The sequence below is a fragment of the Panicum virgatum genome, chromosome 9N (assembly GCF_016808335.1).
Source record: "Panicum virgatum strain AP13 chromosome 9N, P.virgatum_v5, whole genome shotgun sequence".
Taxonomy (NCBI): Eukaryota; Viridiplantae; Streptophyta; class Magnoliopsida; order Poales; family Poaceae; genus Panicum; species Panicum virgatum.
The window spans coordinates 930,349-956,559 of record NC_053153.1 but is presented as its reverse complement, the minus strand read 5'-3'; the positions used below and the strand labels follow the sequence as shown (position 1 = coordinate 956,559).

Sequence of the window (26,211 nt, the reverse complement as noted above, 5' to 3'; positions counted from 1 at the left end):
CAATTCTCTCTATGCCATTGGAAATTCTACTCATTCTTTATGTACTATTGGCCCCACATGTCATAGACACAAGAAATCCTCTACATACTATTTAGTGGCACACAAGCGATGAGTTATATTTTTCGATGACTGAAATTCGGGGAATTTACTCATAGTTTTCAGATCCATATGTTCCTTCAAAAATAATGAAAGAAAATAGCGTGACTGGCCTACAGAAATCTGGTCCAGCACAAGCTACTCGTTGTGTCCTCATGCCTTTGCGGCCCAACTCCTAGCAGTTTTTTTTTTTTTTTGATAAGGAACTCCTAGCAGAATTCAGCGTGCGCCCACGGCCTCTGCCTGCACACTGCCAACGGCCGCTGCGAGAGAGGGAGGAAAATCGGATGGGGGACGCCTACGCTAAGCGGGTGCTGCTCACCGCCGCCGGCGACGCCATCTCCAGGGGGATCGCCTCTAACCTCGCCAAGCACGGCTGCAGGTAGGCGCTACCACGCCCCGCCTCGTCTTCGCCGCTTCTTACCCTCTTGAAGGTTCTGATTTGGCTTCAAGGTTGGTTTTGTTGGGCGACGAGACCGCGTTGGCCGCGACGGCCGAGGAGGTGCGCCGCTGCGTCGGCGGAGGCGTCGCGGTGGTGGGGCTGGACTTCGAGGCCTGCGACGAGGCGGCCGTCCACGCGGTGGTGGATCGGGCGTGGCGCTGCTTCGCCGGACTGGACGCCTTCGTCAACTGCTACACCTACGAGGGTATGAACGCCCGATGCCGCAGTAACAAACTAACAATTGGTTGCCTTGACTCGTTTACCTGCGTAATTTTCTCATGCCACAGTAAAAATCGGGCCTGTGGGCCGTGGGCTTAGTTGCTAATGCCTTCCCATTTACCAAAAGGAAACCATTGGTAATGCCTTTTTGCTCGTATCGGCAGCAAACTGTGGAAATGAGGAAATACATACTGGGGTGTACTGAACTTGCATCTATATCTTTCAGACATATTTTAGATAACATGTGTCGGAGTACATATACTGATATGTTGCTGTTGTTTTAGCGGTTCGTGTGCCCGATACTGCATCCTTAAACAAGGCAGAGGATGTAGTAAACACCGAAAGTAACAGAAATGGCAGTATTATCAGCATTTACATTCTGCTTCACTTGACTGTTTAGATGTTCCTTACTGTGTGATCAGGCGAGGTGCAAGATTGTCTCAGCATAAGTGAAGATGAGTACAAGAAGACCATGAAAGTAAATGTGATGACGCCTTGGTTTCTAATGAAGGCGATTGCAAAGCGGTTCGAGGATACAAAATATGGTGGCTCTATTGTGTTCTTGACTCAGATTATTGGTGCTGAGAGAGGACTATATCCAGGTGCTGCAGCTTATGGTACAAGCCTAGGAGCTATTCACCAATTGGTCCGAGTAAGCATCCTAGTCCTACTTTGACTTGTGCCCTTTCTCTATGGTTTTGTTCATAGCTCATGTACTAATAAAATAAAATAAAAAACTGGTCATGTTCAAATTCTAAATTGCACATGAAAATGAACAGCACAGTTTGGCTTTTCATATGATTCTCATATGTGTATGAGTTTCTACAGCTATAAATTCCAGATTTAAAACGGGAGGTAATGGGTAGATCATTTGCCAAATGACCAAATAACAGTTACTGATTTTCGGTATTCCTAGTTCACTCACATGCACGTGCACAACATCTTCAGTGGTGATTGTTTCATGGACATGCAGGATATCTCATTATCGTCTAAGGACATGATACAAAGAACCAATTGCTGGGGCACAGTATGTCGTGGGGTTTCTAGGGGTACCCACAGCCGGGTGACGGAGCGCACCCGCCTATTCCCAGTGAGGGAGTACTCGGGGAAGCACTAGGCGATGGGGCTGAATCTACGCTGCGAGAGGGACTCAAGAACACACGATTTAGAGTGGTTCGGGCCGCCCGGGGCGTAATACCCTATGTCCACTGGGAGATGTATTGTTCTTGGTGGTGTGAATGAACCTATCCTCTGCTGGCCTTGGCTCCCACCCAGCCTGAGGTTTTCTAGCGGCGCCCCCTCCTTTTATAGACCAAGGGGGGGAGCGGATACATTGGACGTTGGGGCCCCGACAGGTGGGCCCAACGTGACTGTGCAGCATACTGCGCAGAGTACTCAAACGGCTACAGTAGTTGCGAATCTTTCCTTTGCTTCCGCACACTGTTGCCCTTCTGACTCAGGGGGGTCTTCTCTTGTCCCGTCAGCTAGGTGCCCGTTGGAGTAACGTAGCTTACGGCGTGGCCTGCTGAGGCTATTATGTAGGCGTCATAATGGGTGAAGCCGAGCAGTCACATCCTTCTGTCATGGCAGACTGGCAGGCGCGGAGTGGGCGGCGCCAGCGGCTCCACTACGCGTCTTGGTAATACGCGATCAATAGCCCCCTGGTCAAGGAATCGCCTCGGCTTCTGCTGCATCAATGCGGACGTCCACCTACCACAATGAATGCAGCGGTGGGTGAGGCTTAGTACGGAGACCAAGCGGCCTTGTCCCTGTAGACACGTGTCGGCTCCGGACCGCCCCGAGGCAGGGCGTCGACTTCTTCCCTCAGAGAGGGGTCCGGTCACTATACAGGTGGTCCAGGACCCCATGAGGGGTCCGGGACTCCGCGGGGGTCCGGATTCCTCAGGAGGTCCGGAGCCCCAGCTGCTTGCGTTTAAGTGCCTGCCTCTCCCAGGACACGTGGCGTCTCCGGACCTTCCCCAGTCGTGGAGCGGTTCCGGATTGTTGTCGGGAGAACAGGACTTCGGACCGCAGGGGTCCAGCTGTTTGGATGTAGTCAAGGATAACTACAAAGGCCCTTGCTTAGACTCAGCAAGAGGGGGTACCCCAGTCCTGGGGTACCGACAATGGCCCCCGGGCCCACCTTGGGAGAGGTACGAACCCGCGGGTGGGCCACTATCGTGATGTGTTTCCACGCAAGCTCGATTGCGTTGGTGTGCTCATGCAGAGAGCGGGTGCTCCGGACCTCTGAGGCCGGTACACCTGTTGGCAGGTTCGGGTACTAGAGCGCTCTCCTCAGGGCGACGAGGGTGTAGGCTTAGGGTACGGAACCAAGCTAAGCGGCTACACAGACCTCGGATCGCTCAGGGAGCAAGCACCACTTCCCGGACCCGGCACTTGGAGCGACCGTGGCGAGCGGTCTCCGCCGGAGCGGGCCACCGGAGTGGACTTGGAGCGACCGTGGCGAGCGGTCTACGCCGGAGCGGGCCACCGGAGTGGACTTGGAGCGACCGTGGCGAGCGGCCTCCGCCGGAGCGGGCCACCGGAGTGGACTTGGAGCGACCGTGGCGAGCGGTCTCCGCCGGAGCGGGCCACCGGAGTGGACTTGGAGCGACCGTGGCGAGCGGTCTCCGCCGGAGCGGGCCACCGGAGTGGACTTGAAGCGACCGTGGCGAGCGGCCTCCGCCGGAGCGGGCCACCGGAGTGGACTTGGAGCGACCGTGGCGAGCGGGCTCCGCCGGAGCAGGCCACCGGAGTGGACTTGGAGCGACCGTGGCGAGCGGTCTCCGCCGGAGCGGGCCACCGGAGTGGACTTGGAGCGACCGTGGCGAGCGGCCTCCGCCGGAGCGGGCCACCGGAGTGGACTTGGAGCGACCGTTGCTGACAATCCGATGAAGTATGTTACCGGACCTCATAGTAAGGTGCAAAGAAACCAAACCTTATACTAGAAGAGAGCCCGGGACCTCTAAAGACAGCAGTCCTGGATGCTAGAGTACTTGTAACAGGGTAGTGAAGTACGTAAACTTAGGGTACATTACCAGGCTAAGCTACGCGGATCTTCTCTACCCCAGGATACAAATACCACCTCTCCAGAGCAGGTCCTTAGGGGTCCGGACTGCCTTCCAGCTAGAAGGGGTGTCTTCACCTGACCACAAGCCAGCAACTTAACTTGGATTGTTAGCAACAAGGGAAACTCCGTTCAAGAGGAAAGAATAGTTTAAACCAAGGCGAATAAATGTAATCAGGACGGAGCCTAGGTAAACTGAGGAAGAAAATCTCCTTTATTATTGTGGTTGTCACGGTATACATCAGAGGTCGGGATTACGAGGTCGGACCTCCACCGCTCCGGACCGCTTTTTGCCTGTTTGTGCGATAGGGCCAGAGGTCGGGTTTACAAGGTCGGACCTTGACCGCTCTGGACACACACGTAGGCGCCACGTTTTTACAAAGGAGGAACTCTCTCTTAGTCTTTTCTTAGGAGTAACCTACGGCTGCATGCTATACAGCGTGTCCTTCTCCGGTTGGAAGTGGTGCCACCACTCCCGAATTCTTCATAGTCGTCGGAGGCGAAGGCGCCCTGGATGTGCCTGAACCGCATCATCCAGCATCACCTCGGGAGCTCGGGGGACCTCTCCTTGCCTAAGAGCTGTCACATGCTTACATGGCATGAGACAAATTCTTTGGCTTTGAATGAGAGAGGCCCCCAGCCGTCGTCATCGTCTGCCGATGGAAACCAGACGCCCTTGCGCAGCAGATGGGCCGGACGTGGAGCGCGGAGAGGTGCGGTCGCTCGCCGGCTTGTCCTTGGTGCTAGCGCCAGGGGTCCCAGCGCCTGGCGACGGGGCCTTGTCTGCAGCAGCACCGAGCTACGCTGAGGTGGATCTCCGGTGCTGGCGACGGCAGGACGACACGGCCAACTTCCTCCGGGATAGCCGTCGGCTCCGGGCTCCATGTTGAGAGGAAGCCTTGAGCCGACGTCATGCCGCCGGAGGGGAAGGATGGCCATTGCTTGAGAGAAAACCTTGAGCCGACACCGGGATGGCGCGGGGCGGCATGCGACAGGCGTCGCCCCCGCGCACCACCGTGCCGGCTCTGCCGGCTCTGAGGCGTCGCAGTGGCGACGCACAGCAGGCGCAGCTGCCGTGCACCGTCGCACCGAGGGCGCTGGCGCCCCAGTGCCACAGCATGCGGCGTGGGTGACGCCCTGCCTTCCTTCAAATTCTTGTTCGTCGTTGCAGAGGATGAACACGGCCCCCGAAGCCTGAAGATCCAGCCAACGCCTGTCGTCCCCACGGACGGCGCCAAAATGTCGTGGGGTTTCTAGGGGTACCCACAGCCGGGTGACGGAGCGCACCCGCCTATTCCCAGTGAGGGAGTACTCGGGGAAGCACTAGGCGATGGGGCTGAATCTACGCTGCGAGAGGGACTCAAGAACACACGATTTAGAGTGGTTCGGGCCGCCCGGGGCGTAATACCCTACGTCCACTGGGAGATGTATTGTTCTTGGTGGTGTGAATGAACCTATCCTCTGCTGGCCTTGGCTCCCACCCAGCCTGAGGTTTTCTAGCGGCGCCCCCTCCTTTTATAGACCAAGGGGGGAGCGGATACATTGGACGTTGGGGCCCCGACAGGTGGGCCCAACGTGACTGTGCAGCATACTGCGCAGAGTACTCAAACGGCTACAGTAGTTGCGAATCTTTCCTTTGCTTCCGCACACTGTTGCCCTTCTGACTCAGGGGGGTCTTCTCTTGTCCCGTCAGCTAGGTGCCCGTTGGAGTAACGTAGCTTACGGCGTGGCCTGCTGAGGCTATTATGTAGGCGTCATAATGGGTGAAGCCGAGCAGTCACATCCTTCTGTCATGGCAGACTGGCAGGCGCGGAGTGGGCGGCGCCAGCGGCTCCACTACGCGTCTTGGTAATACGCGATCAATAGCCCCCTGGTCAAGGAATCGCCTCGGCTTCTGCTGCATCAATGCGGACGTCCACCTACCACAATGAATGCAGCGGTGGGTGAGGCTTAGTACGGAGACCAAGCGGCCTTGTCCCTGTAGACACGTGTCGGCTCCGGACCGCCCCGAGGCAGGGCGTCGACTTTTTCCCTCAGAGAGGGGTCCGGTCACTATACAGGTGGTCCAGGACCCCATGAGGGGTCCGGGACTCCGCGGGGGTCCGGATTCCTCAGGAGGTCCGGAGCCCCAGCTACTTGCGTTTAAGTGCCTGCCTCTCCCAGGACACGTGGCGTCTCCGGACCTTCCCCAGTCGTGGAGCGGTTCCGGATTGTTGTCGGGAGAACAGGACTTCGGACCGCAGGGGTCCAGCTGTTTGGATGTAGTCAAGGATAACTACAAAGGCCCTTGCCTAGACTCAGCAAGAGGGGGTACCCCAGTCCTGGGGTACCGACACAGTAGTACTGTAGTAGCACACTAACATGGTAATTCCTTGAGTTGGCATTTGTATGCATCTGCCACCTGAGGTGTTTAACCTGAATATTCAGACAATATATCAGCCTAAGAAAACCATAACCCTGAAACAACCCTGGTTCCTTAGATGCCCTTTCAATTCAGGGAAGACATGCTGTATTCGCTACCCACATACCTGTTTGACCTCCTCAACAATCTGCATCCTTTGGGTTTCTGAATTTCGGATGGATCAGATCGATAAAAAAAATTTCATAGACAGCCACCCTCTGTAGTGTTCAGTGGTGATAGTCTATTGATTTCGTCTCTCAACGGTTACCACTGACTCTTTATCATTCTAAATCTTCCCTTTTGTTCCAGCTTTCTGCGCTGGAGCTTGGTAAGCACAAGATAAGAGTGAATGCAGCCTGTCGCGGTCTGCATGTGCAGGACAAGTACCCCATCTCTGTGGGGAAGGAGAAGGTTGAGAAGGCCACCGCAGAGGTGATGCCCTTGGGGAGATGGCTGGATCCGGAGAAGGACTTGGCGTCCACAGTGCTGTACCTGGTTGGGGATGAATCGCGCTTCATGACGGGCACGACCATATACGTCGATGGAGCACAATCCGTCGTGCGACCGCGCATGCGGTCCTACATGTAGCTTGGCGAGGACATGGTGATAGATCCGGAACGTGCAGAACGGCAGTGTTTGTTCAACATGTGGAGCCAACTGCTCATCTGGATATCTACATACCATTTGTATGATTAATTGATTATGATCTGTATAGGATGCATTGGTTGGGCAACCAGTAATGAAGTATTGAATATATATGATGTTCATGTCGTGGATTGTTTTGTTTCGTCGCCAGGTTTCCGTCTACATGGGGATCTGACAATGCAGCCCCTTTGCCGCGCTCGCACGTTTTTGACTTCACTGCTGGTACTTGGTGGGCACGAGCACGAGCGGCGATAAAATAAGATTAATATAATGCCTTGATTGTACTATTTTTCAAGATTCAATGAACATTTTGGTTGTACTATTCAACTTTTCTAAACTAAATATTGACATAGTTTCTCTAGAATGTTAATTTCTTTGGAGCAATGTTGAATCTAGTTTTCTAAAATGTTGAATAGAGAAAACAACAAAAATCGTAGGAAAAGGAAGACAAATTCACAGATTTAGAAATCAATATTTCTTGTTAATTTCTTTTTTTTTTTGAAGTTAACTTGTTAATTTCTTAGGCCTACTGGTCCTGAACTGAGTCTGCGCTCTGTGGCTGGATCTGGAGAAGGACCTGGCATGCCGCCAAACAGTCGCTATGTGGAAATCAGTAGAGTGGGTACAGGAATCTCTTCCGCGCTGGTGTTAGAGTAAACTTGCAAGATGGCCCCAAAATAGCGCGGGTAGCTAGTTTTTATCTATACTAATTTTTTTACTCTTTTTTTACTTTAAATTAAATTTATTCAAGTGAATTGTTTTGTAGTTTCATTGTCATTATTTTTATTCTGATGAAATCTCTAGTAGATTCCTTATTTGCATGCTTTATAATATTGAATCCCTCTATTTTGCATCATCACACTTTTTGAGTAAATTCCCTGAGTGTCATTGAAAAATATAACTCATCTCTTGTGTGCCAATGAACGGCATGTAGAGGATTTTTTTATGTCTATGACATATGGGGCCAATGGCACATAAATGATGAATATAATTTCCAATTGCATAGAGGGAATTGACTCAAAAACTATGCATGAATATTAAGCAAAAACAAGTGAATAAATTTGAGCTTATGTATATTCCACATGTATGGTCCCGAACAAACAACTTAAGACATCCTGGTGTCGCTCGGATAGTTTATTTAATTTATTGCTATCTTTTCAGAAGGCATGTGATTATTCATTTGCATTGCCATCTTTGTGAATGCTCCTACATACTCTCTCCATCCTACAAAGACTATTCACTTAGAAAATTCCAGACACAATACTAGTAGTGAGAAATAACCTTGTTACCTCTAATTAATTATATTAGTTGTGTTGAAAATGTGATGTGTATTGTTCCCAATCCTCAATAAATGCAAATGCATTGGAAATAGAAAAATAACATCTACTTAAATAGTATTTTATTGGTTTCGTACCCTTGTCTGCATAATATTTTTTGGTACTTGATATTATTTTTAATTAGATGAACTTCATTATAATCTAAATGAACAGGAGAAAATATTTGTCAAACAATGGTAGCCGATGCGGCAAACCAACTCGAGTGGAGTGTTCAACGTGGCAATGATTAGATGCGAGAAGACAACCATGGTAAATTCCATGGTGGTGATGGTGGTGAAGGAGACGCTGCGCCTCCACCCGGCAGTGCCGCTGCTGCTGCCAAGGGAGACCCTGCGGCACGTCGGCATCTGCGGCTACGACGTGCCGGCCAGGACGAGGGTCCTGGGGAACGCGTGGGCCATCGGCAGGGACCCCGCGAGCTGGGGGGGGCGCCGACGCCGAGGAGTTCGACCCGGGCAGGTTCGAGAGGAAGGAGGACGACGGCGTGGGCTTCGGCGGCACGCACTTCGAGCTGCTGCCCTTCGGCGCCGGCCGCAGGATGTGCCCCGGGATGGCCCTGGGAGTTGCTACGGTGGAGTTCACGCTGGCCAACCTGCTCTACTGCTTCGACTGGGAGCTCCCGGAGGGGGTGAGGCCCGAGGACGTGAGCATGGAGGAGGCCGGAGGGCTCACGGTCCACAAGAGGACGCCGCTCCTGCTCGTGCCCACAAGATACTACAAGAGTGCCGTGCCGGCCGCTGCTTAGCTCATGCATCATCATCTCGATAGACCAATGTTGTAATATATAATTGGTTAGGTAATTATTTGCAAGTAAATAATTAAGCAGCACACCTTAGTTTACTGTATGTGGTTCAATCTAGCTAGCTAATTCAATATGATGGGTTGAAAAGAAAATTGCACCTTAATTTATAATTTATTAATGTCTCTCTTGCATTGTCCTCCCTGCAGCTAATATGTATGAAAGGAGGCTGCTTGCAGAATATTGGAAGCATGCAGCATCCAGGTAGCAGTAGCAGTGAGATTATATTCCTTGCCTTCTCCATGCAGGACGCAGCCCCCTGTGACGTCAGGGTGCAGTCGCCGTCCTGCAAATCCGGTACACCGTGCATCCGGGCGGCGGCGAAGGCACCGTCAGCTGCTACTAATATAATACCACCACTGCTGCATAACACCACGTCGATCTTTAGCATTTATATTTATCACGGCCACATTTAAACCTGAGACTAATCTAGGCAATTCTTTAGTCCAGCTTAGTGTTACCAACCGGAACTAAATATAGATCCTTTAGTACAGGTTGGTGTTACCAATCCGAATTAAATGATACTTTTAGTCCCAGTTGAAGTCACCAATATGGACCAAAGTGCTCTCCAAGGGTTAGTTTAAAAGAAACACATTTCATCTAGAGTTACATGTGTTGTGTAGGTGAGGTGGTAAGAAAGATATACGAGAGGCAAGAGGGCGATCAATCTCAGCTTAAACGAAATAATCCCGATAGTTAGTACTGAAAAAGATTGACCAAAATCATTATGTTTCCCTTGACATTGAGCATTTGAAAACATTGACCAGCTGCGGATTAGGACGCCTGCAGTCTCGTGTCTGAAGAAGATTAATCCAGAAAATATTTGCTGTTCGTCAGATGCCTGCCTTTTCTATATATGTCGAGAAAGATCGGTGCTAAAATTTTGGAACTAATAAGAATTCACATGGCACGTACTATATATATATATATATATATATATATATATATATATATATATATATATATATATATATATATATATATATATGCTATCTGACAAAATGGGCGGCTATAAGTAAATTCAGTTCTGACATGATTTGCAATCACCAAAGCGAGTTGCCGCGTGTGAAATTCAAATTCTTCGCAACCTTGCATTGTGCAGCAAGGTGCAAACAAAATGCCTGACAACACGACTGCGACCTCCGCCAGCTCGATCTAGATCGCACGTGCTCGATCCAACGGCTAAAAGTGAACCAAGCGGAGACGGTACCGTCCATCCCCCGTCGGGATTTCGTCCGCCCCGGGGTGGACGCTACTGAGGCTCGCCGGCCGGAGAGAGCCGCCGCGGCCTCCGAACTTGGTTGCCTCCCCCTCCTCCCTCTCTGGAGAGGTCAGCATCCCCAGCTTGCCGTACGTATACTGACCGTGACCAAGGACCAGGAAGAGCTGATCAGTGCCGGCTCGTGAACACGGGACGGGAGAACTCCGTCTCCGCCACATGCAGTCTTGCTCGCCGGAGCGCCGGCTCTCTGAGACCCTTCTGAGTCGCCATGCCGCGGCGAGCGCGCACGTGCCGACATACAGCATGAGCGCCGATGTCCTGATGGGTGTTCTTCGACAACCCCGGCAGGCGCAACGACCCCTCGCCGGAGCACAGCCGCGTTCAGACGTTGTGTCGATCACTTGCCTTCCACCAACGACAAATCTCAATGAACTCCCTCGCCATCTCGTTCTGGAGGCAACAACAACGAGGCGCGCTGACCCGACAGCTCTGTTCTGTTCTTGACGAGAGCGACTGAGCGAGAGCGGAGGCGAAGCTCGAGGCCGGCGTCCTCGACCGGTGCCACTCGACAATTCCAAAGAATAGCAGGCTGCTAGCGAACGCGTGGGCGATCGGCAGAGACCCCCTCGCAACATCCTCTACCGCTTGGATTGGGAGATCTCGATCGGAGTCGGAGGGGATTGGCATCCACAGCAAGATGCCGTTGGTGTTTGTGCCGACCAGATCATATCATACTACAATACAAGAGGCAGCATTCATATTTTACAAGAGGCGCGTTTAGTTTCCAAAAATTTTCATCTCGAAATTTGTGATTTTTCTTTTGGACACATGCATGGAGCACTAAATGTAATTAAATAACAAAACTAATTACACAGTTTGGATGTACACGACGAGACGAATCTTTTGAGCCTAATTATTGCATGATTAGCCATAAGTGCTACAGTAACCCACATGTGCTAATGATGCGGTCAAATGCCTCAAAAGATTCGTCTCGCGGTTTCCAATTGAGTTCTGAAATTAATTTTTTAATTAGTGTCCGAAAAGCCCTCCCGACATTTGGTCAAACCGTTGACGTGACACCCAAAAAAGTTTCTTAGGCCGTGTTTAGTTCTTTTTGCAAAAAAAATTTGCAAAAGAATCTTACCAATTTGAAGTACTAAATGAAGTCTATTTACAAAACTTTTTGCACAGATGGGTTGTAAATCGCGAGACGAATCTAATGATGCTAATTAATCTATGATTAATTAATAATTAGCGAATGGTTACTGTAGCATCACTGTTGCAAACATGGATTAAGTAGGCTCATTAGATTCGTCTCGCGATTTACAGCCCATCCATGCAAAAAGTTTTATAAATAGACTTCATTTAGTATTTCAAATTAGCAAGATTTTTTCGCAAAATTTTGCGTTTTTGCGTTTACGGAGTGGTAACTAAACAAGGCCTTATTGTTGGTGGTAGCTGCTCAACATCTCCGGTCACCTTGTAACACTGTATATCTCAAGCAGGATATAGCAGGTAATTCTATGCTTACTATTAACCTTCAAATCGGCTGGCGTTATTTATCTTCTTGTGTCACAGTAAGATAGCTGAAAGTAAATTGAGAACCTGACATGCCAAGGGTCAGGATATTAGGAACCGGGTTCTCGCAGGCAGTAGTGGAGTTCCAGCGTGGTTCCTGTATTTTTGCACGACAATCACGTGTTGTCTGGTCGCACAAAGTTTGTTGGAACCACCGAACCCCCCCTGTTCAAAATGGCTCGAATAAATAGTAGCTGTACATTTCTAAGCATTGGGAGCATGCATAGTCACCACTCACCACAAGTGTTGGTCTGCAGGTACTGGTGCCTCGACAATGGGAGGATACAGACGCGACTAGGACGGATGAACCGTTAGAGTCACGCGCAATCCTTCTTTGCAGGGGTGGACTTGTCGAAATTCTAGTCGCCTTGGCTCTCCGGACTCCAAAGCGCTGTGCTCTGCTCTGCTCTTTACCCAGCCGGATCCTTTTCTGCCACCGTGCAGCAACGGTCACGGCCTTATCGTGGAAGAATCAACCAGTCCATCAGCCTACCTGACGATCCCATCCTTATCTCCTTCCATGCTGCTATGTTCTTCTTCACATGCACATATATTCCATATGCAACGACGGCCCCTCTGCTGGTGAACGGGACCCAGATGTTCATGCATTGCACGAGTCAACCAATGTGACGAACTGGGGACGGGAATATGACCTCCAAATCTCTGGATGCTCTCCAAAAAGGAAAAGGCAGCCAATCCAGATCTCCCCTCCAGCACCCAATGATCTGCTGCTTTTCCATGTCAAAGGCCAATATTCCTCGTGTCAAACACGCAGCTGCCCCCCCCCCCCCCCCCCCCCCCCCGCGGAGTATCGTCGTCGTCTGACCCGAGCCGGTGCTTGATGGATGGCTCCTTATAAATACATGCCCAGGCATGCAGTCATCAGTGCACAACAAGCACAAGCGGCAGAGGAGAGGTCTCGCATGGAAGTAAGAGGGTCATCTTTGCTAGCCAAGGATGATTTGCCTGTAGCCACCTCCGAGTGCTCCTTGTGCAATGGCAATCTGGAGCGCCTACTGGCGGTTCTCCGGGCAAATCATCCTGGCTACCAGAGTGCCTCTTACGCTAGCCCATGTCAGGCCTACTCTTCTTTGGATTAAAACAAGAAACTGTGGTTTTTTCAACTTATGGATCCATACACTACTCTCTTCCAATCTACTCTTCTTTGGCTTAAAAGATCGACAGGGTACACCAACACAGGTGAGGTATTCCACTCAACAAAACATATTACTAGTTACTTCACTTCAATACAGATAAAGCTTGTGGTGAAATTTCTCCACTTCGTTTGCCATTGCGGCGTAATCAGCCCAGCAGCAAGGGCATGGCACATTATCTGCCAACGTGCCCTGAAAATTTGACCCCAACTGAACCTAAGTACAGTTTGTTGGGATACTCTCTATTTCTACAGCTTTTCTGAGAACAACTCATGCCTGTCAAAATGCTGCCGAGGTACAAGCCATAAGGTGTCCTTGGGTTTTGCTATTCCTTTCTACCCTGAGCCCCTTTTCAGCCACAAACTGAAAACCAGTCCTCCCCAGTGAATAACCCTAGCATACTTTTAATTATGGCAAAATGCACCAGACTATCATATTTGACAACGATCACATTTTGGAGGTGACACTTCAAAAGGACCAAAAACTATGATTTTCTCAACTAAAAGATCCACTCGCTACTCTTTGAACTTACAATGTATCAATGCCTCAGCATATCAATTCCTTGCACCCATCTTGAAGCCGCCCAGCATCACCTTAACCAGTAGCTAACAAAAGAGAAAAGAATCTGAGATAGTGAAAAAATTGACCTTAAGTAACAGATATAGAAACTTTAGCGACCTAATTTATATGTAGATACAAAATATTTTTTTTCACAATTTAATTTTTGGTACCTACATGCATGCTCATATTCTTTATTTCAGATATATGAGCAGCTATCCCAATTACTCCTCCACTTTAAGTTGAGAGCTGCCACACAGCGCTAAGCTTGCCCATGATAAATTACTATCTACCATACAAAATGGCTACAGGACAACACATTTTCTTGCCCATTGTCCAAACACACCACAAAATTGTCACAACAAACAAACTACAAAATCATGTTCATTTGTTGTTCGTTGGAGGACATGGCTTTGTAGTATGTCTAGCAGTGACATGGTTTTACATCATATGTGGGCAAATGCAAACCACGTGCGGTGTCTCATAGCCAATTTCATCTATCTACTATCACAAGAACATTGATGTTAGGAGAAAGAAAGTCAGCCGTATATATATCCGTACTGCATTTTACACACCAATGAATGCCTAAGTGAGTGTACCATTTATGCCAACATAACTAGTTGGTAAATCCATTAAAGCTTACATAAAAATTTATTGGATTTACAATATGGGTTTAAAGCATTCACGTGAATATTAATGCCTAAATTAGGACAAAGTTAAGGCACACGAAGAGCTCCAAAAGTGAGGCATATTACTATAATGGGAAATACACATTTAATACAGAAGGAATATGAATGCATAGCCAATTAGTCGATGGAACTTAGTATTTGAGGGAAACAAAGTCAATGGAACTTCAAGAACATAAGTAGAAACAGAAAACACTAGACTAGGATATAAATAATTAACTAAGTAATTCTAAAACTTGAAATCATTAATGAAACCCCCCAAAAAATTCAGTATATAGCTCTAAAAGGCGGTTAGCTTTCACATTCCGAATTAGTATAACTTGTACCAAGAGACTAATTAAATTAGGACATCAAAGAACAGAAACAGAATCTATCAGAGTTTCACAGTTCTAAGCATTCAAAAGAACAAAAAGTTCTCATTTTCATCACAAAAGGTGTGATAATTTTCGTACAAGGAGATATCCAGTTAAAGGGACAGACAATACCATATTGGATTCCATAATAAGTAGAACTAAGAGAGTATTGGATGTCTCCGAAGAGACAGTAGAACTAAGAGAGTATATCACCTAAGTTGGGCACCAAAAGCCTATCAAACCATAAAATAGTGTACAACCCTCTTCATTTTAACAATCAATGGACAATCGGTGCATTAATGCACATAAAAAGCACCACATTAATGGAAAACAGCATTTATGGATGATCTGCAATATCATTCATGCTCAAGATACCCAGCGTAAAGCATATGTTAGTCATGATGCAAAACATGTGATAAAAAACATGTTATTGCGGCGCTTACTGTAGAAGAAATTCGGTGAAGAATGGTTGCTCTCATTTGACAAGGAATAATTCCTCACAGGGATTGCGCGTTGACCTATACAGCGCCTTTGAAACAATGGATTCTGTTCATCAAACCATGACCTTAAGGGAGGTGCAAGAGGCAACCATATTTCACTATAAATCTTCTGGCAAATGATTTTTGGTAAGATAGGCAAGGTCGAAAAAATATAAAAAAAAAAGCAATCCCTGCACGATTTGGAGAATATATGCTTACCATTATTATCAAGAAAAGATTCAAAGGAGAAAAGTATGCTGATGTGCCACAAATGAGAGTATGGGTGACATGTTGATTTGTGTTTCCTTTATGTGCCTATCATATCTCATCTTGTGCACTTCATAAATAAGAATTCAAGGAAGGAAGTCCGGAGGACAAGAGGAGGAAGTCATCCATGACCTAATAGTATTCTAAAAGGCAGAAGTCGAAACACCATCTAAGCTCTGGGTGCCACCCAGCCGACATGCGGTGAGCTAGGTGATCTTGCCACTTTGGCGTGTACGGGCTCCCAATGGTGCATTTGCATTTCTCATTTGGTGCGGACATAGGCTAAGTGTGCCCACAGGGCCAGTGGCACACTACAGTTATCCACTAACATTCCTCCAAGGTGAGTTAAGAAGCCCACCTTTGTTTTAATGAAACGTGTGTAAACTCTTGATGCTAATGACGAAAAAAAAATCCACCGGCTTTTATCTCAGAAAAAAAAGTAACACTAACATTCCTTCAACAATTCATAATCCAATTGCAGTATATATATCTTTTACGTCCAAAATCCTATTATAGTACTAGTTGATCATATTGTTCATGCATTTTTGGGTACATGTTAGTGCCAATGCAAGAAAATTGGCAGACAAATAAATGTGGCATCTAGATTGCGTAAAATCGCCTATTCCCATTTTCATTACCATCCCAGGGGCTTTCCTTTACAGATAATTTTTAGTGGTGAAAGATTGATGTATGGCAGAGAGTTTGGATTGAAAGTATTAAACTAAATCAAACAGGTAATAAAAGGCACAGATTTGCTGCATTTATTATTAGCACGGACACGACAAAACAGTGGCACCAGTTAAATGCAACTAGTTCGCCTCACTCCATTATTTCAATTCAAAGTTCTTCCAAAACATTCCTTTTTCAACAGCTTCTCGATAGCGTCATAATACAACAAAAGATGAGGTGATCATCAAACATGTATATATATACACACTCGGATTAGCAAAAAGCAGCATTAGTTATTTTCCTCATCGCAACTGGCTCTCTATGTAAATGAAACCAAACTGAGAAAGCAGAAAGAGCTAAGAGCTCACCAACTCAGGAGCCGGTGTCGCTCCGGAGCTTCTGGATGGCGGCATACATCTTCCTCCTGGAGCCAACAGCCCCAATGCCCATGTCCTTGAGGTCCTCCAGCGTTAGCATAGGGAGGACCTCATCGTCCACCTCATGGATCTCAAACACCGGAGCGTACCGCGAGAGCCCCAACCCGTGGAGCCAGGCATTGACGCCGCTGTATCCCATGGCGGAGGGGAGCCTGCCGTTCGGGAGGCCCCAGTCCGCCACGCCGTCGGACTCGTCGCCGCTGGCGTCGCGGCTGCCGGAAACCCTAGCCCTCGCGGCGGCGGAGTCGGACTGGTCCTCGTCGTCGTAGTAGCGCTCCTCCTTGTCGTCGTATCCCTCGGCGCCCGAGGGCGCGGCGGGAATCCAGGCGGTGCGCGGGCGGCGCTGGGCGGGCGGCTTGGGCCCCCGGCGGTGGTGCGGGTCGGCGGCGCTGTCGTCCGGGTGCGCGCGGCGCGGCGGGCGCGGGTGGGACGAGGAGGACTTGTGGTTCCGCCGCGGGGGCGGGGCGTCGATGTCGCCGAGGCGGACGCTGGGGCGGCGGCGGCGCTTGGAGTAGGGGGCCGCGGGCGCCTGCGCCCCTCCGGCTGCGGCGTCTGCCTCGGCTGCTACGGCGGCCGCCGCGTTCGCGGCCGGTAGCGCGGCGACGACGCTGACGGCAGCGCCGTTGGTGGTGGGCTCCGGCGGGCAGAGATCGGCCATGGGGCGGCGAGATGCGTAATCCGCGGGGCGGGCGGATGCGGCTCGAGCTTCTGGAGTGTGCTCTGCCTCTGCGACACCGCCAGAGAGTCGTCCTCGCCACGCTGCGGCTGGATCGCGACACGTGGCGATTTGGGTGGTGGGGATGCGGAGTTGGGCGCTCGACGCGCAGCTTCGGGATGCGCGAGGTCGTCAGGGGTTGACTGGGTTGACGGCGCTCCTGCTGCTGCTGCACGACCCACGGGCCGCAGAACCGGGAGACAGACGGACGATGCTGTTTGGTGGGCTCCGCCCCAATGGGCCTCATTGATTCGGCTCGTTTTCTTTCGGCCTATTTTTTTTCCCGAAAACGCTGGAGAAGCTGCAGCACGAGCAGCAAAAGAACTGGAAGCAGGAGTCAGCGCTGCCGTCTCTGAATTCACCCGGGCATGAGCCCGTGACTGAAAGATTGCACTTCGGTTGCAGAACTGAGTCCATTTCCATTATTTATTCGGCATTTTTGGTCTTGTTTAGATCACTTTATATTTTGTATTTTTACATTTTTAGAAGGAAATCTTCAACATTTAAAATATTAAATGTAGACTAATAACAAAACTAATTACATATCTCGTCTGTAAACTACGAGACGAATCTAATGAGCCTAATTAACTCATCATTAGAGCATGTTTATTGTAACATTAATGTAGCAATTTAGTGTCTAATCACGTCCTAATTAGGCTCATTAGATTCGTCTCGCGATTTACAATCTATTTGTGTAATGCGATTTATTTTTCGACTACATCTAGTGCACCATGCAAGCGATTTACAAAAAATTTGCGTTTTGGAATCTCCTCTGTTATTTTCATTTGTTATTGGGCACATAATATTCGGTAGCTATTTTCCTGTCAAAAAGAACAAGAAGTCGTTTCATTTTCTTTTCTTTTTTTGTTTACAAACCGGGATGTTCAGCATGCCTCTCTTCTGTTTCGCCCTGTTGATATCGTGGTATGAACTTTGAGCAGTTGCGGTGTTGCTGGTTATTGAGTGCTACGTTGTCGTCAAACCTGAATCCTTCCTTCCGAGGACGTGCCCACGGCTCTGAATTTTCTTTCACTGTCTGATTCGTGCGTGGTCCTCGACCCCGTCTGATACTATGAATGAGCGACTGGAACATGGAAATCTGAACGTGTCTGAATTGGAAGATGGAAAATCTCTGGGTGACGATCGAGTGGCTGGTCATGGTCATGGCCTTGCTGTTTGGGCGCAAGGAAATGGCATGGCTAAAATTCATGCGAATTTGTGGCGCGCCCCCTGCCGATCCCAAAAGGTAGAGGGATAACCCATCCCATTCGGGCACATTATTGCCTTCTCGGTGTCATCTTTCGGATTGCGTATGGTTCCTCGCCCTCTGCATGATGCTTTGTGTATCTTTCCGGCCGCGTGAAGAACAGAACCATTCATAAGCAGGCGTTGGCAAAACAACAAGAGTCGCCGGTCTCTACCAACTCACAGTACTTGAAAAAGAGGCAACGACCATTTGCACGATAGCTGTGGGCGAGACTGGCATGTTCCATGCGTGCCACTCATCAGCTCCAACACTGAGCAAATGAAGCATGACCGCAAGTGCACAATTCCAACCGCAACTGGTCATCTCGAGCAAAACCATTCTGTGGTAAGTGAGTCTAAATTAGTGCAGGGAAACGCTGACAGCTTTACTGGAGATAGTGGTAGAGGTATTCCGCAAGTCCTGACATCTTTACTACTAACACCTATGTGCATGTTTGTCGCCTGGCATCATGTTTTAGGCAGCTAGCGTTAACAAACATAAGAGATTGTGGACAGGAGGGACCTTTGTTAGTTGATATACCATGTCATGTCAACACCAAACAAACAGCGGCAAGCTAGTAGAATTATATTATTGGGGAGGGTGATACCTGTTTCACTGTACCACGAAACTATATACTCCATCCATTCCAAATTGTAGATCGTTTTGGCAAATCTAGATGTATAATTTTTACTATGCATCTAGATAAACATTATGTCTAGATATATGAGAAAAATTATGCATCTAGATTTGTCAAAACAACCTACAATTTAGAACGAAGGGAGTACCGCGGTGCAAGTGTACTCAGCTCGATCGGACGGAGACAATAATTACTCTTATTGCATGTCCGAGCCGCAAGACAGCATAGTGCGCCACGGCGCATTGCATTTGCATGCATAATGATGGAGTTTTAAGCCTTGAGGATTGCGCAAAAGTTGTGGCGGAGACCAGAGATTTTTATTATTAGCAAAATTCAATTTCATTTCCTCCGTGAAAGAAACCAATTTGTTTCACATCAATCAGTTCACACTGTTGGCGTCGACGTCACCCTTGGGAAAAGATGAAAGGGCGTGTTTTAGATTATATGCGCACGTTTTCCGAGAAAAGAATCTCACATGAAGTAATAAATGAAGTCTATTTGCAAAATATTTTTAGGAATTGGTGTAATTTTTCGAGACGAATCTAGTGACGATAATTAATTAATAATTTGCTATAGTGTTGCTATAGTGATTATTTTCTAATCACGCGGTCAAAAATCTTATTGGATTCGTCTCGCGATTTACACAGAGAGTTGTGGAGGTGGTTTTGTAATTAGACTTCAATTAATATTTTAAATCAGTGGTCAAAGAGTCAAAAACATTTAGCGAAATTTTTTACCCCAAACCAAACACTGGAAAAAAAAGAGGGAGGGAATCCGCTGGGATCCACGACCGCGCGCACCACCACCAGGTCCGCAGGTTTGTTCCCTTCCGCCGCTTGCTTCTTCATTTCTCCTCGTCCCCGTGGGTGGGCCCCCGCCCCCGGTGTTTGATCCATCCGAACCGTCCGTGGGGCGCAGGACCCAACGGCCCAGCCCGCCGCGCCGTCCGTTTCCCCGCCCACTATATTTATAAAGCGGCCCATCCCATCCAACCGCCTGCTTCCCCCGTCTCGCCTCGCCGAACCCCCCCTGCCGCCACCAACCACCCCTCCCCTTCCTCTCGACCCTCGCTCCATTCGAGCCTCGCCGCGCGCTGATTCTCCGGCGAGGAACACAAACGGAAGCTTCCGGATCTCGCCTCGCCCGTCTCGTCACGAGATGGCGGTGGCGCTGCGGCTCCCTGGGGTCGCGCGGGGGTCTCCGGCCGCGCTCGCCATCCGCGCCGCCGCCAAGCCCGGGAGGGAGCAGGACTCGGTCCGCGCAGGTGCCAGGCCGGCTGCCCAATGCTGGAGACGGAGGGGGCTGGTGGTGCGGTGCCAGACGGCCGCGGCGGCTGTTCTGAACAATGAGGAGGCCACGGCGGCGGCGGCGCAGAAGCCTCACACGGGCTTCACCGTCGTCATGAAGTTCGGCGGCTCCTCGCTCGCGTCGGCCGACCGGATGAGGGAGGTGGCCGACCTCATCCTCAGCTTCCCCGAGGAGACGCCCGTCATTGTCCTCTCCGCCATGGGGAAAACCACGAATAACCTCCTGCTGGTACTCTGCCATTTTTAGCTCGGCGTCTCTAATTTTTTCTGCCAATTGTTTTAGCTCCCGGTACCTGAATGTGCGTGCCTGTTTCGTTGATTGTGTAGGCCGGGGAGAAGGCGGTCAGCTGCGGCGCCCCGAAGGCGTCCGAAATTCCCGAGCTCGCGGTCATCAAGGACCTGCATCTCAGGTTGTGTTTCGCTTTCCTCTTTGCTCATCTCTGGTTGGGCTGCGCTGCGCTCCACCCTCTGGCCCTGATTGTTCCCCTGTTTTGCTCTGGTCTCAGGACGATTGATGAGCTTGGATTAGATACGTCGGTTGTTTCAGGTATGCTACTCTTCCTCTACTCTGCTCAGACCGAAAGCATGAACGCATCAGCTGCCCCCTTGCTCTACTTGGAATGTTTTTATTAGCTATACAAAGGGTCGTTGTTCTCTTTGATGTGCAGAAGGCTTTCTCTGCACAGTTAGAATAATAATTTCTGGTGGAGGTTGAATGGCCATCCACATTGTCGTGGTGCTGCAAACCACAGCCGGGTGGCGGAAGGCACCCGCCCTAGCCCAGAGGGTGTGTACTCGGGGGTTAGCTAGTCTTAGATCAATCTTCCTCAAGAACACGATGAACACAGCAGGATTTAGAGTGGTTCGGGCCGCCGGAGCGTAATACCCTACGTCCACTGTGTGTTGTATTGCCTTCCCACGAGAGTGAGAAGTTCGCTAGAGCTTGAGTCTGGATTGTGGAGATGATGTGTGAACCTCTTCTGTTCTAGCGGGCGTGCTCTCCCTTTTATATGTCCAAGGGGAGCACGTACACTGAGCGGGCCCCGACATGTGGACCCGGCGATGTATTATAAACTACACTTTGACCTTCAATGGCTCAGATCCGGAGATCTTGTCGTCGGCTTCTGTGCGTAGCTTCTGACCAGGGATGGTCTTGAGTTGTCCTGTCAGAGTAGAGTCTAGCCTTTGCAGTCGCGCGTCGAGGTCACGATGAAGCGCCGAACTACTGACTCAGTCCACTGTAGCAGCGTGCACTGTTGCTTCAGTCAGTAGCTGGTCATCATGACTCGTCGCTCATGCGCGCAGCGCTGAGTCTTTAATGCTTGTCTCGGTATCTGGCGATCCACAGTGTGGACTGACAAAAGCTGCCCCGTGCCCAGAGGCAGCAGATCCCGCCTCAACCACTCGCACTTAATGCGGGTGGGTGAGGGAGCTTCCAGCGGAAGGCTGGCGCCCGCGCCCGCGTCTGCGTGACACGTGGCGGCTCCGGACCCCACCCGAGCAGCTTGCTGAGCCGAGAGCTCACGGGGGTCCGGGTAGGCACGTGGAGGTCCCGGACCTGCCTGCGGGAGTCCGGATGGCACGTGGAGGTCCCGGACCCGCCTGCGGGGGTCCGGGTCCGCGGCCATAGGTGCTGAGCATTTCCACCTCTGGGACACGTGGTGACACCGGACCCGTCCCCAAACGGGAAGCGGGTCCGGGACCGTTGGTCCGGTGAGATGGAGTCGGAACCCAGGAGTCCGGCTGCTCAGCTCCTTAGGGCGTAGTTACGGATAACTACGCGAGTCTTGGCACAGTAGGAGTGGGTACCCCAGTTGTAGGGTACCGACACACATATTTTCTTTTAATTTGTGTGTGGAAGTGAAAAGGCCTTATGGTCGCTGTCAGCAATACGGACCATTTTCAGCATGGCAGCATTCCATTATATGTCAAGCAGGGACAGTTTTTTATTTTAATCTTGTAGAAGCTCAATTCACCTTGTCGTTTCAACTATTTGCCAGTCCATATGCTTGTTTAGTTAATAAACCTGCCAGTCTCTGCACCTGTTATTGTAGCTGGCAAGTTCTTTATTATTGTGACAACTCATTCTTTACTACTTTATCTGCTGCTCGTTATTATGCCCTTTTTCTTTCTTTTGGCCAATTCACTTTTTACCACTAGTTCGTCTTCCTGTTGAGGTACCTTAAAGTAGCACTACTAAACAACTCTTTCATCAATGTTCACTTCAACAGGCTTATTGGATGAATTGGAGCAGCTTCTTAAAGGAGTTGCTATGATGAAAGAGCTGACTCATAGGACAAGAGATTACCTTGTTTCCTTCGGTGAATGCATGTCTACAAGAATATTTGCTGCATATTTAAATAAACTTGGGAAAAAGGCACGGCAGGTATGTCAAATATTTGACTATGTGCTTCAATATATGTTTTATTTATTATTATTGGTTTTTGAACTGAAACTCTAGATTCTAGTCAAACAATCAATTCTAATCTGGCAGGAAAAATGTGTGAATGCAACTAGTCAATAGTTTGGACGGTCTGCGAAGTCCTGGATAGTACCAGAACACATAGTTTGCCCACCGTCCACTTTGTCTAACCTAACTCAGTAAATAGAAGTAGTCTTTTTTTTTTAACCTAACTTGTTTCCCTGGACAATAAAGGGAAGTAAGCTTTTGATCCTACTAAGTCCTAACAGGGGCTCCATTAAGAGTAAAGCTGTCCCTCAGATACAATACTACATTGAAATTTGTACTGGCATATTACTGCATGTGGATGCCTACAAATGTTTGAGCAATATTTCTTTTGATCACTACACATAACTGCATAAGCTCATAACCATATCCATGACACTAATATCAGATGAATTCCCCTCCACGCTTGTAGAATCAGTCCACAAAATCAGCATTTTCAGCCCAACAATGTCGTAAACTAACTGTTGACCCTTCTTTTTTTGGCAGTATGATGCATTTGATATTGGCTTTATAACCACTGATGATTTCACCAATGCGGATATTCTTGAAGTCACTTATCCTGCTGTGGCAAAGAGGCTAAATGGAGATTGGATGGATGACCCTGCCATTCCCATAGTCACTGGTTTTCTTGGGAAGGTATTTATTTCCACATGATTTGTGTTGAGGGTTACAAGTTTGCTCTGTTTGCTCCTGTGTATTCAGGAGAAAAAAAAAGTTTGCTCTGTTTAGATTCATAATCATCTTCATAAATTTCAGGGATGTAAATCATGTGCTGTCACCACATTAGGCAGGGGTGGTAGTGACTTGACTGCTACAACTATTGGCAAAGCTTTGGGATTAAGAGAAGTCCAGGTTTGTTTTCAATGTCACAGATCCTTACATTAATGCATATGGAATGCCTGTGTTTGGTTCGGGTTCATTAAGTTTTTACGATCAATAAGTTGTTCAGGGCTTTAGATCCTCTAATAATATTACTATTAATGTACTTTCATTACCCTAGCTTACTTGGGTCTAACAGGCTCTGTTGTTGTTGCAAGTTGTTCAGATGCTTAATAAAAACTACAAGTCCCCTGTAACTCATTTGCTAATTCTTTCTTTTTTATAGGTTTGGAAGGATGTAGATGGTGTGCTGACATGTGATCCTAATATTTATGCAAATGCGATACCCGTCCCCTACTTGACTTTTGATGAGGCTGCTGAACTTGCCTACTTTGGTGCACAGGTATTTCTTCTTTGTATATTACGATCTTGATCAGAAGTTTTAGTTTACATGATCATTCTGCTTTGCCTTTCTTTTCTTTTTTTTTGGTTTAGGAGGTTAGATGTGCAGGCAGAAATTTTTATTAACTGATAACCTTGTTGTTTTATTTATTTCTGCTATAACTTGTTATACTTACCAATCGTTAGGTTTTGCATCCTCAATCAATGCGGCCTGCTAGGGATGGTGATATGCCAGTTAGAGTTAAGAACTCGTACAATCGTCGTGCGCCTGGTACAGTCATCACTAAAGACAGAGATATGAGCAAGGTCTGTTGTGTACTTGTGCACTGATTATGATTATTCCATATGTAATATCTTGTTACTCCTTCATAGAATTTCTTGAAAGAACCAGCTTGAGTACTTCTTGACTGTAAATTGTTTTTGTAGAGTATATTAACCAGCATCGTGTTGAAATCAAATGTTACCATGCTTGATATAGTGAGCACGCGGATGCTTGGCCAGTATGGTTTTCTAGCAAAGGTACATGTGGCAACCGATGTGACTCTTTTGTTTGTTTTCATCATAGCTTTTTGTCAGCTTGATTATATATTCATGCACATCTTTTTCTAGCAAATGCATGTAGCAACTGATGCAACTCTTTTGTTTGTGTCCATTATAGTTTTTTCTTGAATTTGATTGTCTTCATGCATGTGTACAGGTCTTCTCAATATTTGAAGATTTGGGCATCTCTGTTGATTGTGTTGCTACTAGTGAAGTCAGCATATCATTGACACTAGACCCGTCAAAACTATGGAGTCGTGAATTGATCCAGCAGGTAAGCATCTGAATAAGAAAATGTTTCTAGTTCAACTTTCACCAAACAATACAACCGGTGCATCACAGTTCAATGTTTATATAAGCTTGAAGTTGAGTTGCTTAGGAAAACCTAAATAGATACATTTTATAACTCTAGCTTTGCTTATCATGGATCATTGCAACAGGGGTATTTTGACTTAGAGAACTGATGATATATTGAATTTGTTTTGCTGGATTGGCTTCTAGTGGTTTAGCTTTGCAGGTTTAACATGGTGATTTTTCAGTTTAGTAATTAGTCGAAACTGCGCTGTTTGCCTGTTTCCTACTTATGCACATTATGATTTTCTTTTTGGTGATAAGTTATTATTGCGCTCCTGTTTCATTGCTTTTTTATGATGATGTGGCAGGAACTTGATCATGTTGTTGAAGAGCTTGAAAAATTTGCAGTTGTTCATCTGCTCCAGCGTAGATCAATCATCTCCCTGATTGGGAATGTACAGAGATCATCATTGATTCTTGAAAAGGTTAGCGCCCCCCCCCCCCCCCCCAGCACAATTAGCAACTTGACATCTAGTGATCCAGAACTTCGATGTTAGATCATGCTTTAATTATTCTAGAGAATGGGCACATATACATGAACGATGACCCTTTTGCTGCATGGCAGGCATTCAGTGTTCTGCGAAGAAATGGTGTTAACGTGCAGATGATCTCACAAGGGGCATCCAAGGTATTCATCCCTCTTCACCTTAAAACAAAAAATCAAGTTTTTATGCACATTCCAAAGAGCGCATAATGCTGAGTTTGCACTCATGCAGGTGAACATTTCCTTGGTAGTCAATGACAGTGAGGCAAAGCAGTGTGTGCAAGCCCTCCATTCGGCATTCTTTGAGAACGGCTTCATGTCAGAAGTCGAGGGAGCTGATGTTCCCCAGAATGGCGCCCCTCTGAACTCAAACGGTGCTATCTATGGAAACTAGTTGACTCTGCAATTGCATTCTCCCCAATTGTTGTGCCATTAATAGGTTGAGTGGTGATTCGTAGCAATTTATTTAGGTCACCCAAACGAATTCCTTGCTGTTGTAAGAGCTTACCAGGAACAGTTTGCATGGTATGCCATTGTTTACCATGCGTTCGGGTGCTACCAAGTAGTAACCAATGGTCTTGGGGATCTGCCAGTAGTTCAAAGCATCCTCAAGCCTATGTGTATCAGAGAGTTGTATTGTCCGTGAATGTTATAAGAGTTATATTGCACCCGTTGGGTGGTGATTGTGTCTCTGTAGATTCAACTCAGCTGATTCATTCTTCAAAAAAAAAAAAAACTTCGTGGATTCACCATTATCAGATCGCTCGTAATCTTGTGTCTGTGTGACTGACGTCCGGCTAGCAGACAACTTTTGTCCAACTCCATGCATCT

The 26,211-nt window shown here is 48.2% G+C and overlaps 4 protein-coding genes across 6 annotated transcripts; 3 read left to right on the top strand and 1 right to left on the bottom strand.

The window, feature by feature from the left end:
• The first annotated feature begins 328 nt into the window (after positions 1-328).
• LOC120687427 (oxidoreductase UcpA-like) lies at positions 329-6,997 on the top strand. The gene is made up of 4 exons (XM_039969426.1): positions 329-478; positions 550-743; positions 1,180-1,409; positions 6,535-6,997. Exons 1-4 carry the CDS (start codon positions 384-386, stop codon positions 6,811-6,813), a joined length of 798 nt encoding a protein of 265 aa, XP_039825360.1. The 5' UTR covers positions 329-383; the 3' UTR covers positions 6,814-6,997.
• A 1,393-nt stretch (positions 6,998-8,390) lies between these two features.
• LOC120693107 (4-hydroxyphenylacetaldehyde oxime monooxygenase-like) lies at positions 8,391-9,414 on the top strand. The gene is made up of 2 exons (XM_039976510.1): positions 8,391-8,395; positions 8,487-9,414. The coding sequence occupies exons 1-2, from the start codon at positions 8,391-8,393 to the stop codon at positions 8,950-8,952; spliced, it is 471 nt and encodes a 156-aa protein (XP_039832444.1). The 3' UTR covers positions 8,953-9,414.
• Positions 9,415-13,007: 3,593 nt separating this feature from the next.
• LOC120687431 (ankyrin repeat and SAM domain-containing protein 6-like) lies at positions 13,008-17,140 on the bottom strand. Of its 3 annotated transcripts, none has more exons than XR_005680733.1 (3): positions 16,341-17,140; positions 15,001-15,122; positions 13,008-13,565 (listed from the first exon to the last, which is right to left on the bottom strand). XR_005680733.1 is itself a non-coding variant. In XM_039969430.1 (2 exons), the coding sequence occupies exon 1, from the start codon at positions 17,065-17,067 to the stop codon at positions 16,345-16,347; it is 723 nt and encodes a 240-aa protein (XP_039825364.1). In that variant the 5' UTR covers positions 17,068-17,133; the 3' UTR covers positions 13,008-13,565; positions 16,341-16,344. The 3 variants fall into 3 exon arrangements, 1 of the variants encoding a protein (XP_039825364.1); XR_005680732.1 differs by having other exon boundaries at positions 15,001-15,103; XM_039969430.1 differs by lacking the exon at positions 15,001-15,122 and having other exon boundaries at positions 16,341-17,133.
• A 2,877-nt stretch (positions 17,141-20,017) lies between these two features.
• Positions 20,018-26,116, top strand: LOC120687379 (aspartokinase 1, chloroplastic-like). Its single transcript, XM_039969353.1, has 13 exons — positions 20,018-20,543; positions 20,642-20,724; positions 20,821-20,861; positions 22,546-22,700; positions 23,268-23,417; positions 23,538-23,633; positions 23,887-24,003; positions 24,189-24,308; positions 24,429-24,521; positions 24,700-24,816; positions 25,205-25,321; positions 25,462-25,524; positions 25,613-26,116. Exons 1-13 carry the CDS (start codon positions 20,166-20,168, stop codon positions 25,772-25,774), a joined length of 1,692 nt encoding a protein of 563 aa, XP_039825287.1. The 5' UTR covers positions 20,018-20,165; the 3' UTR covers positions 25,775-26,116.
• Positions 26,117-26,211: the final 95 nt, after the last annotated feature.